At 37.1% G+C, this 18,529-nt stretch overlaps 1 protein-coding gene across 1 annotated transcript; it reads left to right on the forward strand.

Annotated features, from left to right (window-relative positions):
• Positions 1-4,641: 4,641 nt before the first annotated feature.
• On the forward strand, positions 4,642-5,568 carry LOC110324696 (olfactory receptor 5B3-like). The gene has a single exon (XM_021202370.1). It carries the CDS (start codon positions 4,645-4,647, stop codon positions 5,566-5,568), a length of 924 nt encoding a protein of 307 aa, XP_021058029.1. The 5' UTR covers positions 4,642-4,644.
• Positions 5,569-18,529: the final 12,961 nt, after the last annotated feature.

The following is an 18,529-nucleotide window of genomic DNA, read 5'->3' on the forward strand; positions in this document are numbered from 1 at the left end:
ATGTTGAGTATAAATGTCAAAACACTGCAAGAACTTTGATGGTTCATATAAATAAATTATCATTCTCATACAGAATGTAAGCTGTAATTTGGTTGATATAACTTTATTTTGTTAAGTTCCTTTTTTTGATGGATCTAATTTGGCTTATTTGTAATTTATCAATTAGGGCAGCCTTCATCCAACAAAGCAGAATGAGAACTCCCACCAGGAAGCGGCAGATGCAGACTCTGTTTTATAAGGTGGGAAAGGAGTCCGCCATAGGAGGGAACTAGCTGACATCAGGTCGCCTTTTCTTTTTCTTTTTTCCTTTTTTCTTTCTTTCTTTCTTTAGTTAGATATTTTCTTCATCTACATTTCAAATGTTATCCTCTTTCCTAGATTCCTCTCTGAAAGTACCCTTCTAAGATACAGAAACAAGTTTGGTTCCCAAAGTGAATGTTCAATTTAATTGGAGATAAAACCAATAAGAAAAAACAGAAGATAAAGTAACTTTTCTGCATACTGATGAAGGGTTAGAGATACCTGGGTGGATAGTCTTTCAAACACATGTTACCTCTAATTCCCTGAGGTCAGGCTCTTTGTTGGATGGAATCTGTAACTCTTTCAGCTTGAGGGTTTCTCATAATATTTTCAAATTTGAGTTTCTCATGTAACTTGTAAAATCCTAAGTTTTCCTTCAAATAAAGTAAGGAATAATATTTCCTTTGTACTTCACATGCACATATACATGCACACACACACACATACACACACACACACACACGCACACATGCTTTATATGTAAATAATGTAGAAAATGCAGAAAGTTATTATATGAGTTAAGCTTGGCCTCTTAAATATTTTTAAGGTGTAAGACTTAACAAAAGTGGGCAAAAGGTCAAGAAACAGATGATAGGAAATAATAGCTATTTAGAGTGGATATTCTTACATACATGACAAGCCAAAAAAGAAAGTTTATGTATTGTTAAATTCTACAGATTTTATATCTGTGAGATAAATAAAACCCATAACCTGTGAATTTGGGCCCCTAGTCTCTGTTCTCACTGTGGGATTATATTCTAAGGAAAACAAAACTAAAAATTAAGGAAGGAGTAATGAAAGAACAGGAGAAGATTTTAGTCTTTAAGAGAATAGGAACTCCACAGGAAGGCCAACAGTCAATCAACTGTTGGATCGTTGGGTCTCTCCGAGACTAAACCAAATAACAATCATGGCTGGAGCTAGGCCTCCCTGTACATATGCAGCACATGTACAGCTTGGTCTTCATGTGGGTCCCAAACAACTGTAGCTGGGGCTATCCAAAAAGCTGTTGCCTATATGTGGGATAAGTTCTTATAAGATCGATGGCCTTGTCTGATCCTAGTGGGAAAGTATGTGCCTAGCTTTACAGAGATTTGATGTGTCTGGATAGGGGGATTCCTAGGGGGAGCATCCCAATCAGTGGAGAAGAGGATGGGAGATGAGGAAAGGATTGTGGGAGGTGGTGACCATTGAGAGGGTGGCAGTGAGTTGGACATAAAATGAATAAGTTAGAAAACAAATAAATTACTTAGAAAAGAAAGCACATGAACAACAAAGACAATAAAGGAGGAATGCTTTATCTAAAAATTAAGGATTAACCTAATGAAACTTTTAAAAAGAACAGTCCATGTATAACAACATGATCAGCATCCATAGTCTTAAAAGTTAGAACAGAGGACCATGAATGAGAGGCACAGGCAATACGAGTGGCCCAAATGTAGAAAGGGCATTTTTTTAAGTTAATTTTTTTTTTTTTACTTACTCACTGCCTCTTCCTGTTTTCCCCAGTCATAATCCTTCCTCTATGAGCTCCATTCTTCTCCTCTGAGTGGGTGGGAGCCTCCTGGGTTTCCTCCCACTCTGGCACTTTAAGTCTTTTAGAGGCTTGGTGTTCCCTCTCCCACTGAGGTTAGACAAGGCAGCCCAGTTTGAAGGACATATCGTACATAGAGGCCAAAAATTACAAGCAACATGCTGCACTCCACAGACCCAAAGAAGCTAAACAAGGGAGATACAAGGGAGGATGCTTGAATCTAACTTATAAGGGAGAATAAAATAGTTATAAGAGGCAGATGAAAAAAAGAAAAGAGGCAGATGAAGGGAGGGAACTTGGAGAGAGAGGGGAAGGGAAGACATATAGGACAGGGTTCAGGATCAGATGTGGGGGAAGGACAGGAGAGGTAGGCAGATGGCCATAAAAATGGATGGAAATATGCAATAGACAGGGGTGAGGAGGTAGGGAGCATCTCCTGAAAGGGCAATTTGGAGAATGAACTTTCAAGACTTATACTTACCCAGAACTAAAGTACACTATTATCGAAAAGTAGTGACACTATGTTTTAGTATTACAAAACCATGTTTATAGTCAGATTTTCTTGCCTTTGATTAAGTATTTCATTTTTTACAATAATATCCCAAGTTGGCCTCATTACTGTCTTTACCTTTAAGGAGACAATATTGATTTTAGAGGGGTTAGGTGTTTTTAGGTAGTCAGTGAATGAACTGGTATATATCTTGACTTAATGATATGTCTTCATTTCAAAGTGATTCTAAGCTTGAAAATTCTCCCAACATATTTGTAAACTTAACAAAATTAGGAATTACAACATTGAGCAATACTGATTAAAGTTAAAGCCTTCTGTGATCTAATCATATTTTCATATTTTTAAATATATTTTATTAATGTATCTATGTATGCTATATAAAAACTACGAGAATGTGTGTGGAAGAAAGGTTTAAAAAGCAATTCAGAGCTCATTACTTCATTCATAATCTAGTAGTCAGAAGAAAGATTTCATGGTTAATTTAGAAATTACTTGCTTGCTTGAATTTTTTAATAAGAAAACTATATAGTGATGAAATATAAATTTCCACACAGTGTGCTACTCAATTTTATGTGGTTAAGTAAAAAAAAATATGCACTATTATTAATATCATTATAATAAGTTAATTAATATAAATTTTAGTCATTATAATTGTACTGTTAATTTGCAATGAATTAGAGTTTTATCAGGATACAGAAGAGAAATTTGGATTATGATTTTTATAAAATGCAGAAATATCTCTCTACTTGACAATTAACTTGGATATAATAATTTGTTAAAGTCATTTTGCTATTGACAGAGAACTGGCAGTTCCTATAGTATCTTTCTAAAGGTAAGTACAGTAGCTTAGCATTGGTTTTACAAATTCCAGGAAAAGTGAGCAGGTAGATAGACATATTAAAATAAACAGTATACTCAGTTACTAAACTGTCTATGAGTAGCTAACAAATACATATCACTTCAATTTTGGTAGAAAGTCATATTTCAATTCCTTTATTGTCATATACTTAAAGATTATTTTAAAAAAATTAATTCTAAGGTTATAGATGCTTTACCTACACCAATGTCTTTACAAAATGTAGGCCTCATGCCTGAGAAGGCCAGAAGATTATGTTACATAAATCCCCTGATACTAGACTATAGTCAGTTGTGAAATATTCTTTAGGTATTGGCTCATTTGGAATAGAAATCCAGGGCTTGTAACAACTAAACAATCTCTCCAACCCCTTATGCTACTTTTTTTTTCTTTTTAATTTTATTTAATCTTTTTTTACACTCCAGATTTTATCCACCTTCAGGTCCACCCTCTAACTGTTCCCCATACCATACCGCTTCCCCACCTCATGTCTCCACAAGGATGTCTCCTCCTCCTACCCCGGCCCCTCCCACCAGACCTCTAAACTACCTGGAGCCTCCAGTCTCTTTAGGGTTAGGTACATTTTTTTTCTGACTTAACCCAGACACAGCAGTCCTCTGCTGTATATGTGTTGGGACCATCATATCAGCTGGTGTATGCTGCCTGGCTGGTGGTCCAGTGTCTGAGAGATCTCAGGGATTCAAGTTAATTGAGACTGCTGGATCTCCTACAGGGTCACCCTCCTCCTCAGCTTTTTACAGCTTTCCTCTAATTCAACCATGGGGGTCAGCAGCTTCTGTCCAATGGTTGGGTGCAATTATCTGCATCTGAGTTTTTCAGCTACTTGTTGGGTCTTTTGCAGGGTAGCTATCATAGGTACCTTTTTGTGAACACTCCATAGCCTCAATAATAGTGTCAGGCCTCGGGACCTCCCCTTGAGCTTGATCCTATTTTGGGCCTGTTTCTGGATCTCCTTTTCCTCAGGCTCCTCTCCATTTCTCTCCCTCCAGTTATTTCAGACAGGAACAGTTATAGGTTAGAGTTTTGACTGTGGGATGGCAACCCCATCATCCCTCACTTGATGCCCTGCCTTTCTGTTGGATATGGACTCTACAAGTTCCCTCTCCCCACTGTAGGACATTTCATCTAAGGTCCCTCCCTTTGAGTCCTGAGTGCCTCTCACTTCCCTGGTCTCTAGTACATTCTGGAGGGTCTCTCTACCTCCTAACACCCGAGGTTACCTGTTTCCACTCTTTCTCCTGGCCTTCAGGGCTTCAGTCCTTTCCCCCACCCAATACAAGATCGTGTTCTCTTTCCCCCTGTCCCCTTTTCCACCCAGGTCCCTCTGCTGCTATCTCCTTGTGATTGCTTTCTGATCTCTCCAGTCTCTCTTTTCTTGCTTGTAAAAATTTTAGGTCTTCTGTTGATTAATTGATATCATTGATGGAGAACACGACAGAAGTGACATGGTTTGTCTTGCTGGGACTCACCAATGACCCACAACTCCAGCTTCCACTCTTCATTACCTTCCTCCTCATCTACATCATCACTCTGGTGGGGAACCTAGGGATTATCCTGTTGATTCTCTTGGACTCTAGACTCCACACCCCCATGTACATTTTCTTGAGTAACCTGTCCTTGGTGGACTTCTGTTACTCCTCAACAATCACTCCAAAGGTCATGGCTGGATTTCTTACAGGAGACAAGATCATATCTTACAATGCTTGTGCCTCTCAGATGTTCTTTTTTGCAAATTTTGCTGATGTGGAAAGCTACCTTTTAGTCTCCATGGCCTATGATCGTTATGTAGCAGTGTGTAAGCCCCTACATTATGCCACCACCATGACAACACACGTATGTGTTTTTCTAGTTATTGGCTGTTACATTTGTGGTTTCCTGAATGCTTCCATCTATACAGTGGATGTATTTAGTCTCCCCTTCTGTGAGTCCAATGTGGTACATCATTTTTTCTGTGATGTTCTAGCAGTCATGATTGTATCTCACTCTGATAAATATATTAATGAACTGGTTCTTATTTCTGTAGCCAGCTTCAATATTACTTTTTCTCTTATACTCATCTTAATATCCTATATGTTTATTTTTACCAACATACTAAAGATAAACTCATCTGAAGGATATCGCAAAGCCCTCTCCACTTGTACCTCACACTTTACAGCTGTCTTCATTTACTATGGGACTATCATCTTCATGTACTTGCAGCCAAGCTCCAGTCACTCCATGGACACTGACCAAATCGCTTCTGTGTTCTACACCATGGTCATCCCTATGTTGAACCCTCTGGTCTACAGCATGAGGAATAAGGATGTGAAGAATGCATTCACAAAGGTTGTATTGAGGTCAAGGTAATGTTTATAGCTTTGATTTTGACTTTGGAATGCAAAAATCTGAGTTCATTCCTTTCATCTTAACACTATTCTGAATCACATTTTCTCATCCTAAACAGAATTCAAGGACTTGAATTCATACCATTATCTTTACAGTAGTGTTTGGCTGCTAAAAAGGATACATCTTGCTCAAAATGGTCAAACCTGAATAAAATGTCTATGACTTTAGGTCAGCTTTTGAAAAAACCTTTTGACTATACATCATATTCAATCATTTTCCATACAATATTTTTGTCATACCAATATAAATCCATGTAAGCATGAGCATAAGTAATTCTGCTAAAGAGAAGACACATTTATATATTTCCTGTGAAATCTTATAAATGGATGTCAGAAAACTTCCATAATATAATGTGACATAGATTTGTTATATGTTCAGTTTTTGTACATTTCATAGGGTTATACAGATGAACGTAGTAAATATTTAATATTTATGGACTAGAATATGAAGTTGTATTTAAAAGTAAATGTAGGCATATGATTTTGTGTATTTTGTAAAGAGTATTACTGTGTTAATCAAATTCTGGTTTCTCTGCCCCTACTTCTTGTTGCAATCTGGACACGGCATTGTAATGCTTATTCTAAGTATGTCCTGTTTGAAGTTTATGTAAACATTCTCCCAATTTGTTCTCTGACTTGTCAATAAAAGCTGATCATTCAGTAGCTCGGCAGAAGAGAGAATACAGTTCTTGTTCCCCTAGCCAGGAAAGGCAGAGAGGGAGAGGAAGAAGAGAAGATTTGCCACAAGGAAAGGGGTCTAAAGAGACATGATAGAAACTACCTGAAGCCCAGAGAACCATGTCAATAATAAAATGAACGTATCTCTGGGATTTTGGATGGAAGGTAGCCAGATTAGTTTAAAGAATTAGAATAGATTATTAACTGCCCATTTATCGTGTCATTAAATTAATTAAATAAACCATAGTCTATGTCTCATTTATTTTGTAGGTAGACAGGGATAAGGGAAAACCCTTTCTTTAGAATACATTTGAAAGTGATGGCTTGAAACAAGCAGACTTAGGAAAAACAAATATCAATACTGATCTTCCTTCAGTCCATCCAGGGCATGCCTGGATAGAGCCAAAGGCCTGAACAAAAGAGCCAGCTGCTTCTTTGATAAGTTGTTATTGGAAATTTATCTTCCACTTACCCTCTCCCTTACCACTTACTACACCTTTCCTATCAATGACCTGGGACAGTGAGATAAACATTCAGCCCAAGATGCTGTCTGATAAACCTCTCAGCTCTTGGCTTGGGGAAATTAGTGTTCTGCTAAGTTAGTCCGTTTCTTAGGGGTTTTTATTTATTATTATGTAGTGTTAGTTCAGCTACTACAGTGATTGTTCCAGAAGGCTAAAATTAGGCCAATATAAAGTAACTAATACTGAACCTACAAAATTCCAATCTCTTGGTGATTCAGAAATTTCATTTTGCTTATCAGTCTCTGCAGACACAAATTCATTCCAGGAGTTTTTCATTCATAGCCAGAGTCAGGTTACTTTTTTGAAGTTTTTGTTCACATTACTCAATTGAGTCTGAAAACTTGACAGGCATTTGGACCTTCTAATCTCTTTGGAATCTAAAATTCTGGAATCTTGTCACTTTTCTTACTTACCTGTTGCTTCTTAGGAACAGCTCTTGTGGTTTTGAGGTGTTCCCATTTCCCGTTTCTACTCTTCTGCTCTCATTCTAACTTAAGGTTTTATTCTAACCTTTGCTTTGCTGACTACTTTGGACAAACATCTTTGGCTTTAGCCCCCTGTAGCTATCTGCTGTGACTACCTTTGTGTTTTTGCCCTCCCAGAAATCGTACAGTCTATGGGGATGCAGTCTATTTGCTTTCCTAAACCCTTGAATGACACGCAGTAGGTACATGGTACTCTGTGTGTGACTGTGAAAGTACATAGTATGTAGGTCATAGTTGCCCTAGCATGAGAAAAGCAGTTGGTGAAAAATAAGTCATCATTTGTGAACAAATATATTAGACCCACTAATTTGAAATAAACAAGCATGTAGAAATGTAAACCCTGGTACGACACTTGTTAATGTTTGGGTTATGATCCTTTCGGAGGTCGCATATCAGCTATCCTGTACATCATATTCATCAGTAATAAAATTACAGTTATGAAGTAGCAACAAAAGTATTTAATGGTTTTGGGTCACAACATGTGGTACTGCATTAAAGTGTCACACTAGGTAGCTTAAGAACCATGATTTTAGAAGATATGAAATGTTACGACAGTGCCAAGATTATTACATCATGCATTGACCCAGATTTTTGAGTCCAAACTTATATACATGTATAATCTCTCTCTCTCTCTCTCTCTCTCTCTCTCTCTCTCTCTCTCTCTCTCTCTCTCTCACAAACACACACACACACAAGTGTGCATTCACAATTTTGTTTATTTTTATTGGTTTGACTTTTGCAGTACTTCTTCAGGTGCTATGCAAGTACTCTATTACTATGCTACATATCCAAATATTTTGATCTTTTATTTTTGAGACAAGCCCTTATAAAGTTGACCAGGTTGTACCTGACATCCAACAGTGACCTCCTCTGATCTTGAAATTTTCACTTTCCCAAACTGGCTATCTGACTATCAGCGATTATAGACCTGCCTGATTTCCCCATACGAGCTCCTATTTCAATTTTACATTTTTTAACATTTCACCACATTCTCCTTTATTTTTATTAGATATTTTCTTTATTTACATTTCACATGTTATCCCTTTTCCTAGTTTTCCCTCCAAAAATCCCCTATTCCTTCCTCTTTCCCCCTGCTCCCCAACCAACCCATTCCCATTCCTGGTCCTGCCATTCCCCTATATTTGGGTGTAGATCCTTCACAGGTCCAAGGGCCTCTCCTCCCATTGATGACCAACTAGGCCATCCTCTGCTACAACTATAGCTAGAGCCACAAGTTCCACCATGTGTTTACTTTGACTGGTGGTATAGCTCCAAGGAGCTCTGAGGGTACTGGTTAGTTCATATTGATGTTCCTTCAATGGGGCTTCAGTCCCCTTCAGCTCTCTGGGCATTTCTTTGGCTCCTTCATTGGGGACCTTGTGCTCCATCCAATGGATGACTGTGAGCACCCACTTCTGTATTTACCAGAAACTGGCAGAGTCTCACAGGAGACAGCTATATCAGGTTCCTGTCAGCAGGCTCTTGTTGGCATTTGCCTAGTGTCTGGGTTTGGTGGTTGCTTATGGGGTGGATCCCCAAGTGGGGCAGTCTCTGGATGGTCATTCCTTCAGGCTCTGCTCCGAACTTTGTAACTTCTTCCATGGGTATTTTGTTCCCCATTCTAAAAAGGAATGAAGTATCCATACTTTGGTCTTCAGACTTTGGTCTTCCTTCTTCTTTAAACTACATCTATAATGCTGGGAAATTTTTCTTAGGACAGAAATAATAGCTGATTAATATGCACTTCCGGGCCTGTGTTCATGCAAAGATGATGCACCTAACCCTCAAGGGATGGGAGCCTCCAGGGAATTTAGAGATCAGATGGGGTGGGGTGGGGACATCCATGTAGAGACAGGGTGTGGGGAGAAGGTATGTGGTGTGGAACAGTCATAGGTTGGATCAGGAATGAGGGGGAATAAAATATGGAGTGTAAAAAAAAAAAAAAAGGAAAAGAAATCAACCATTTTACCTGCCAGTTACTCTGTTTTGGAAAAAAAAGAAAATAATAATAATAAAAAAAACATTTTATAGCTATAGTCTTACATTGATAGAAATATTTACATTTTGATGCACAATCAAAGTTATATTTTCTAACACTGGTACAAGATTTATTTATTGATACAGATGTAAGCTTTTCATTGGTATAAATCATTGTCTATTGGTACAAAATTTAAAATTAATTTTGTAACTCAAATAATCATTGTGCCTATGCAACTTACTTAAGAATATAAGGCTAAACAAACTATTTAGGATGATTAAGTAATACAAATTGAAGGTCAGTTAGTAAACTCATGGTAATATTAGGTTGTGATTTATTACAATAAAATATTTACAGTATTATTCAAATAGTAATAGTTAAGAGTAGTTAAGGTTTACCAGTTCATATATTCTACATATAGATAGACTTTCTTCAAAACCATCAGAGATCCACAGGATATGGCATTTAAAATCACTTCATTATTAATAGATCTTTTAAGTAGGAGATATGTCCACTCCTGACAGTATCCCCATTCCACTTCAAATAAGATATTGAACATCCTTACTTCCATTTGGAGTCACTTCATTAGTGGCAAGCTAGGCATGGGTAAGAAATATCCTAATTTCATTCGGCAGACAGTTATTGTCCAGAAAAGGAGAAACAGATATGGGATACGCAATTGTTAAATTCTGTCAAGACAGGATAAGCTAGCTCTTCATAATTCCTACTTCATTTAAGATCTGTCAGATGGTTCTGGGCCAGAAGGCTGAAGACACATGACCAAACTTCATGAGGAATGTTGGGGACTGTCCAGGCCGTCAGCTGTCTCTACAAAGTGTATAAGTTTTGGAAGCTATGTTTTTGTGCTCCATACATATTCAGGTAATATTTAATTCTTTCTCAGATCTCTGGTGGTGTTGAAGACTACTTCTAATCTCATAATTGAACTTAAGTATTTAACATTAAAGAAGATATTATAGATTTGAAATGATAGTTTTTCAGAAGGCATTGCAAGTTAAAATCAAATATAATTCAGGTACAAAATTTTAAATTCTTTAAGTTAGGATAGATGATAGACTACTTTATCTAAATTACCAAATGTAATGGAGTAGATGTTATAAGTGAATATAATACCTTATAGTTTATATAATTGTTATAATTATGTTCAACTTATATCTGAGAGAAAAGAACCTTTCTAGTCAGACAAAAAGAGGGAAATGTAGTGAGTTTGTCCTAATGCTGCATACATTGTTATGTTAATTTGGGTATTCAAAATTGTTTGTAGGAGAGAGGAAGCACTGAGAAATGCTGCTCCCTGTTGATTTTGATTGGTAAATAAAGATGCTGGCAGTCAATGGCTGGGCAGGGCAGTGAGAGGTAGGACTTCAGGGTTCCTGGGCTTGGGACCTAGACAGGGGGAAGAAGGAGATCAGCCATGTTGGGTGGTTATGGAGGAGAGTAGACACCATGCCTAAGAAAAGTAGAGAACAGGGAGATTCACAGCCTCGATGTGAAGGAGCTGGGAGAGTATGGCCCAAAAGACAGATCAACTGGAGCCAGAGCAGCCAAGGTAGAATATAAAATTTAGTAAGTGATAACTAGGGATTTTCAGTGGGAGGTTGTAGTCGCTATTCCTGGTTGTCAACTTGACTATATTTGAAATGAACTACAATCCAGAATTGGAAGGCTCACCAGTGAACCTAATCTGGAGACTGGGAGATAGAAATTTCTGATCTGGATCTTGGTATGGAGATCTTGAGACACAGTGGTGATTGAATCCAGAAGATTAAGACAGAGAGATCTCTGAGTCCAAGGTCATCTGGGATTAAAAGTGTGGTGGCACACACCTTTAATCTGGGCTACACCTTCTGCTGGGACCATATAAGGACATTGGAAGAAGGGAGTCTGGCTCTCGCTCTTTCGCCTTCTTGCAGTGTCAGACTCAGCAACTGCTAGAGCCTTGGACTTCCATTCACAGCTACTACTGAACCATTGTTGGGATTTGGACTGCAGACTGTAAGTCATCAATAAATTCCTTTACTATATAGAGACTATCTGCAAGTTCTGTGACTCTAGAGAACCCTGACTAATACAGAGGTGAATTGAAAATGTGGAGGACAGGACATGGCCTAGCTATTGTGTTGTTTAAGACATATCAAAATATAATGGTTGTGTGTCTTTGATTCAAGAGCATTAAACACTGAGGTGGCTAGCAAACATGCTACTGGGATCTATTAATGAAAAAAATAATTCATAAATACCCTTTGGGCCAGATATCCTGAATGCAGACCACCAGATCCATCTCTGGTGTGTTGCTCAGGTGAGGGGTAGAGCCTGGTCTCCACAGTGCCTCAGCTGGTGAGGAGCAAGGATAGCATTCCCTTTCTCATAATTTCTAAGCCAGCTCTCCTGACAGCTTCAGGTGTCAAGAGGAATTGGAGGGAGGGCATTGCCTCCTCATGCATGATACTTCACAGCAGACAAGTCAAAGGTCCAGCTCTTCCATCCTCATGCTCTGGGTGACAATTCATCCATACTTCTTTCACCAGAGTTATTTATAATGTGTTACCCAGGCATGGTGTAGGGCCTCTCTCCAGAGTGCTGCAGCCAGTGGTAGGTGGGGTCAGATCTCCAGTGCACCACATTCAGTGAGTGGCATGACCAGCTTTGAGTCTCTGGATATTCTCTGCCTGCTAATGCCCTGTGGCTTGGCTGTGGGCAGCACAGTAATGCAAATATTGCCTTTGCCAAGTCACTTTATCCACTCAGTAAATTTTTATTTTCAGGATGAGTTCATTCCCATAACTCCAAGTATCCTAAGAGAACACACCAGTAAAAGGATCAGTCTTCAATAAATGATATTGAGAGACCAAAGATATGCACATGAAGAAGAAAATAACATATTCCACAACTTTCCAGCTACAAAATATCTTCAAAATAAATAAAAGACTTAAATGAAAGACATAAACTATAAAAGTAGTAGAGAAAAAAATGGAAGAGGTACTTGAAGACACTGCATTTCAATAGTGGAGGAGTGTTTCTTTTTCTTTGTTTTTCAAAAGACCACCCACAGAAAACATAAACAAAACTACAAAAACAAAAGAAAAAAACTTGATTTTCTAAAGGTAAATAGAATATTCTAGGCAAAAAATAGTAGTTTACAGATAAAACTAGTACTATAAAAATAGTAGTTTACTGTATTGTAAATTTAAAATTTACAATACAGTAAAAGCAAATTTTGCATTTAAAATGGGTTTAATTTCTAGAATATAAAACAACTACAAAACTCAATAGTAAATAATTAATAAGCATGGACTGGTGAGATGGATAAGTGGGTAAAGCAACTTGTTTCCAAGTCTCATGATCTGTGTTCAAATTTTGGGACCCACATAATGGAAGGAGGGAACTGATTTATGTAAATTATTCTCAGACTTCTACACACTACCACCATAATTAAGTAAATGATTGCAAATATAACACATGGAGATAATGAAAACTTAAAAAATTATTGTGGTCAATAAAAATAATATATTTCTGAAAAAGTGACATAAAATATTTTGTAGACATCCCTTTGATGAAATGCCTGACAGTAGGGAGAGGGAACTTATATAGCCTTCGTCCAGCAGGAAGCATCAAGTGAGGGATGGGGTTGCCATCCCACAGTTACACCTCTGACGCATACTTGTTTCTGCCTGAAAGAATTACAGGGATGGAAATGGAGAGGAGCCTGAGGATAAGAAGGTCCAGTGAGAGGCCCAAAGTGGGATACATGTCAAGGGGACATTACTAGGCCTGACACTATTACTGAAGCTATGGAGTGTTCACAAAAAGGATCTATCAGGATTGTCCTCCAAAGACCCAACAAGCCGCTGAAAGAGTCAGATGCAGATATTTGCACCCAGCCAAGGAACAGAATCAGCTGATCCCCTTTGTTGAATTAGGGAAAGCTGAAAAAAGCTGAGGAGATGGGAGATCCTATAGGAGGACCAGCAGTCAATTAATCTTGACCACTGAGATCTTTTAAACACTGGACCACCAAACAGACAAAAACACACATAGAGTTGAGGACTTCCAAGTCTATGTTCATTCAGAGATGATGTACCCAATCCTCAAGAGACTGGAGGCCCCAGGGAGTTTAGAGGTCAGATGGGATGGAGGGTGGGGGCATCTGTGTGGAGACTGGGTGTGGTGGGGAGGAGGTGTGTGAAGTGGAGCAGTTGGAGGGTGTGAGGGGAGGGTCAGGGAATGGAATATGGAGTGTAAAAATGAATTACAAATAAAATTAAATTTAAAAAGAAGAATAAAATGGGTAACAAATACTTTTATAATGTTCATTGACCCCATCAATTATGCAAATCAAGACAACTTTGAGATAACATTGTATCCTAGTCAGAATGGCAAAGTTCAACAAAACAGCCAAAACTAAATAATGGGCAGGATGCATGGAAAAGGAAACACCCATTCACTGTTGGTGGAATTGTGGTGTTGTAAAGTGGTATTGGCAGTATGGAAATCACTGTGGAGACTTGTAACAAAATAAAAATAAATCTATCACATTACCTGGCTACACTAAAAAAAACAAATGTAGAAAGTACTATAAGGGACAACTCATAAAAGAATGAGCAATAACTATTAGATATTTCAGAAAGTTACGGTTAGCTAAGAACAAGAAGTTAAGATGTGCTATTGCCAAAAGTGTTACTGTAGATAGAAATAATGTATTATGTTTTTGGAACAGCTTTTAAAAGTAGAAAGAAAACGCTAGAAGGATGGATTCTATTTTAAAGTTATTTTTAGTACAAATAGCTAGTCTTGAGAAGTCAGACAGTCATAAACAATTATGAACATTTTACAATGCTTATTATGTATAGAAACATTGCCTGGTACCTCATTAATATGACGTTTTCATTTTTGTTTACCCATTAGCCAAGAAATTTAACTTCTAGAAATATAGAAATAAGTTTAGTCCCCAAGGTCATTTAATTATCTTTTCCCTATGAACACAGTAGATCTTCAGCTATACTCTAGGGGACTCTCTGGAGCTCTTTGAGCCTTTATAATTCTCCCTATATCACATGCAATAGTAGCTGAAACCCATTGCAATACTGGAGGGACCCACAGTATTCCATTCTGTATTATACACTATTTACTTTATAGGTTGCAGTCATTGTTTATACATATAGGTTTTTGGACTTTCCTGAAGATTAGCTATGAGCCTTCAAGAAAGGTGAGAAAAAATGCTCAAAGAAGAAATCATTGATTCACTTTTATCTAGCAAACTCTTCATGGTTTTCTTTATGGTCTCCTGTATTTTGTATACAGACACAGCCTGTGAACCGTAGGAGAGAGGAGATCATGTCTTGTTTTCCTGTAGTATGTCTACCTAGTAAGAGTAGGGCACTGCTCCAAGGAAATAGAAAGAATGCCTGGTGAATTCAGAACTTGGTCTATGTGGAAATTCTGCCAACCCCTTGTTTTTCAGTAAACATTGTCTATTTCTTAAGAAAAGAATGCTGGAAGAAGATTTGTGAACTATCACATAGTAGGTTTTAAAGATGTTAGAATAACAATTCTGCATAACATATTTCCCTACTAAAAACTGACTACTTCACCTTTTGCAAGCATATTAGTGATAAATATAATTCACATAAAATAAATGTGCTGTGTATACCTACTATGAGTTACTTGAAAACCATTGTTTAATAATAGTTTTGAGGGTCGGGCAGTGGTGGTGCACACCTTTAATCCCAGCACTTGGGAGGCAGAGGCAGTTGGATTTCTGAGTTCGAGGCCAGCCTCGTCTACAGAGTGAGTTCCAGGACAACCAGGGTTATACAGAGAAACCCTGTCTCAAAAAACCTAAATAAATAAATAAATAAATAAATAAATAAATAAATAAATAAAAATTTTAAAAAATTGTTTTGAGGGCTAAAACAGTTTAAAGGCAAAAGACTATTTTAAAACTAGTTTTGAGATGTGAAGTCGAGGTAAAAATGTCAAAACACTGAAGGAAATTTCATGATTCATATAATAATTTATTCTTCTCAGAAAGAATATAAAATGTAGTTTGGTTGGTATAACTTTATTATGTCCACTGTATGTTCAGTTTACTGTATACTGATGAAGGATTGGTAAAAAATCAATACACTCTCAATACATTATAATCTTTATGCCGTGAGGTGAGTCTCATTGTTGAATGGAATCTGGAACTCTTTCAACTTTAGTGTTTTTCATCATGCCTAAAAAATTGAAATTCTCATGTGATTTCTTAGATCTTAAATTTTTCTACATATAAAGTAGAAAATGATACTAGATTAGTTGATTCTACTCTAACCCACAACCTCATTTGTAAATAACATAGCAAATAATAAAAGTTCCCTTATGAGGTAAGATTAGCCACTCAAATGTTTTAAAGTATAGAGACATAATTAAAGTGGGCTCAAGGAAATGGTGAGAGGAAATAATAATTATTTATAGTGGATATCCTTCCAAATATACCAAGTCAAACAAGAAAGTTTAAGTATCATTAGACTATTAAAAATTATATATGTTTGAGATAAACAAATCACAACCTAGAAACTTGTTCTCCCTTAACTCTGCCCTTGCTGTAAGAAAATAGCCTGAGAAAAATACAACTAAAATTTAAGAAAAATGGAATACTTTACCTAAAAATAAGGATTACATTAATGACATTTTTAAAAACATTGGTCTGTGGAGGACTGCATGACCAGCATTGATAGTCTTAGAATGAAAAGAAACTGAGAGTCATGAGAAGGCACAGGCAATACTGGTGGCCCAACACACAAAGGACAATTTTCAGAAAAGTATTTTCAAGACTGACGAACTTACCCAGAATTAAAGCCTCTAGGCTACTATCACATAGTATTAACAACATGATGGGTGATACTCACTAAGCTATGCTTAAAAGCCAGCATTTTATTGTCTGCGATGCATTAATGTGTCTTTGCAATAATGTCCCAATGTAGCCCTGTTATCTTGCTTTTTCAGATGCCAATATGATGTTTAGAAAAATTAGAAGCTTTCTAGGTAGTTAGTGGATGATCTGGTATATATCTATTCCAAGCACTTGAACTCTCTGTATTTTAGTTAGTGACATGTTTTCATTGAAACTGATTCTGAGGTTGAGCGTTATCCCAACAAACCTGTAAGCTCAACAATACTAGTAATTATAAAGTAGAACAATACTGATTCAAGTTAAAGTCTCCTGTGACTTAATCATACTTTCATGCTTATGAATCTATTCTTTTCCATATGCTATCTAAAAACATGAGAATACATGTGAGAAAAAAGTTAAAATGCAATTCAGAACTCATTACTTCATTTATAACCTTCAGAAGAAACATTTCACAGTTAGGATAGAAATTAATTTCTTGATTTATATTTAATGAAAGCAGCATTATAGTGTCCAAGGTGAAAATATCAAACAGTGTACCACTCATTTCACTGTGGTTAAACAAAATGAAACAATTACTCATAATTATGTTAAATAACTTTGGAGTATTAGCTTGCAATTGGTGAAAGGTTTAACAAAGTCCAGAACAAAAACTAGCAATTATTTTATTAAAGCTACAAAAAATTTATACCTACAGGGTGGGCAATTTGCTTCGATGTAATACTTTCTCAAAGACATGCTATTTAAACAGAACAGTCTGTTTCTATACTATCTTTTGGATTGTAAATACTGCAGTGTTAGTTTTACACAGCCCAGGAAAGGTGAGCAGGCACTTAGACACATTAAAATATATAATTTTTCCCAATCTGTGAACTGCTGTTTTTTCCTATTGACAGTGTCCTTCACCTTCGCCTTTATATTTTTTGAGGACCCATTTGTCAATTCTTGATCACAGAGAATAAGCCATTGGTGTTCTGTTTGGGAACTTTTCCCCTGTGCCAATGTGTTCAAGGTTCTTTTCCACTTTCTCTTCTACTAGTTTCAGTATATCTGGTTTTATGTGGAGATCCTTAATCCACTTGGACTTTATCTTTGTACAAGAAGGTAAGAATGGGTCAATTTCCATTCTTCTACATGCTGACTGACAGTTGGACAAACACCATTTGTTGAAAATGCTCTTTTTTTCCACTGGATGGTTTTAGCTCCTTTGTCAAAGATCAAGTGAATATAGGTATGTGGGTTCATTTCTGAGTCTTCAATTCTATTACATTGATCTACTTGTTTGCCTCTATACCAATACCATGAGTTTTTTTAATCACTATTTCTCTGCAGTATAGCTTGAGGACAGGGATGGTTTCCCCCTGAAGTTCTTTTATTGTTGAGAATAAGTTTTTGTTATTCCAGATAAATTTGATCACTGCTCTTTCTATCTCTGTGAAGAATTGAGTTGGAATTTTGCATTGCATTGAATCTGTAGGATGCTTGAGGTAAGATGGCATTTTTAGTATGTTAATCCTGCTTATCCATGAGCACAGGAGATCTTTCCATCTTCTGAGGTCTTCTTCAATTTTTTTCTTCAGAGACTTGAAGTTCTTGTCAAACAGATCTTTCACTTGCTTGGCTAACATCACACCAAGATATTTCATATTATTTGTGACTCTTGTAAAGGCTATTGTTTCCCTAGTTTCTTATCAGCCAATTTATCCTTTGAGCAGAGGAAGGCTACTCATTTGTTTGAGTTAATTTTGTATCCAGTCACTTTGCTGAAGGTGTTTATCAGCTGTAGGAGTTCTCTCGTGGATTTTTGGAGTCACTTATGTATATTATCACAATATCTGCAAATAGTGATATATTGACTTTCTCCTTTAGCAACCTCATAGGAAGAATAACAATATTAGTCAGCTCCCACCCCAAGGCTACTGGGGACGAAACCACCAACCAAAGAACACACAGAGGTTACCCAAACCTCCAGCTGGACATGTAGCAGAGAATTGTCTTATCTCACATCATTGGGAGGGGAGCCCCTTGGTCTTGTGGAGACTTGATGACCCAGGATAGGGGAACACTAGGGCACTGAGTCAAGAGTGGGTGGGCAAGTGTGGAAGCACCCTTATAGAGGCAGGGAAGAGTGTGTAGGGGCTTGTGGATGGGAAACTGAGAAGGGGGATTTGATATGTAAATAAATAAAATAATCCATAAAATGAAAATGTATACTTTTTTTTTACTATTACTTAACTGTCTACATATAGCTAACAAATGTATATCATTTCATTGTTGGGTAGAAAATCAGTTAAAATTATAAATATTACAATTCCTTTATTACCCCATTCCTTGCTTGATCCTTT

This window comes from Mus pahari, chromosome 1 (assembly GCF_900095145.1).
Source record: "Mus pahari chromosome 1, PAHARI_EIJ_v1.1, whole genome shotgun sequence".
NCBI lineage: Eukaryota > Metazoa > Chordata > Mammalia > Rodentia > Muridae > Mus > Mus pahari.

Bases quoted from the DNA above. Each gene is read 5' to 3' on its own strand.
- LOC110324696 (XM_021202370.1), top strand. From the start codon at position 4,645: ATGGAGAACACGACAGAAGTGACATGGTTTGTCTTGCTGGGACTCACC.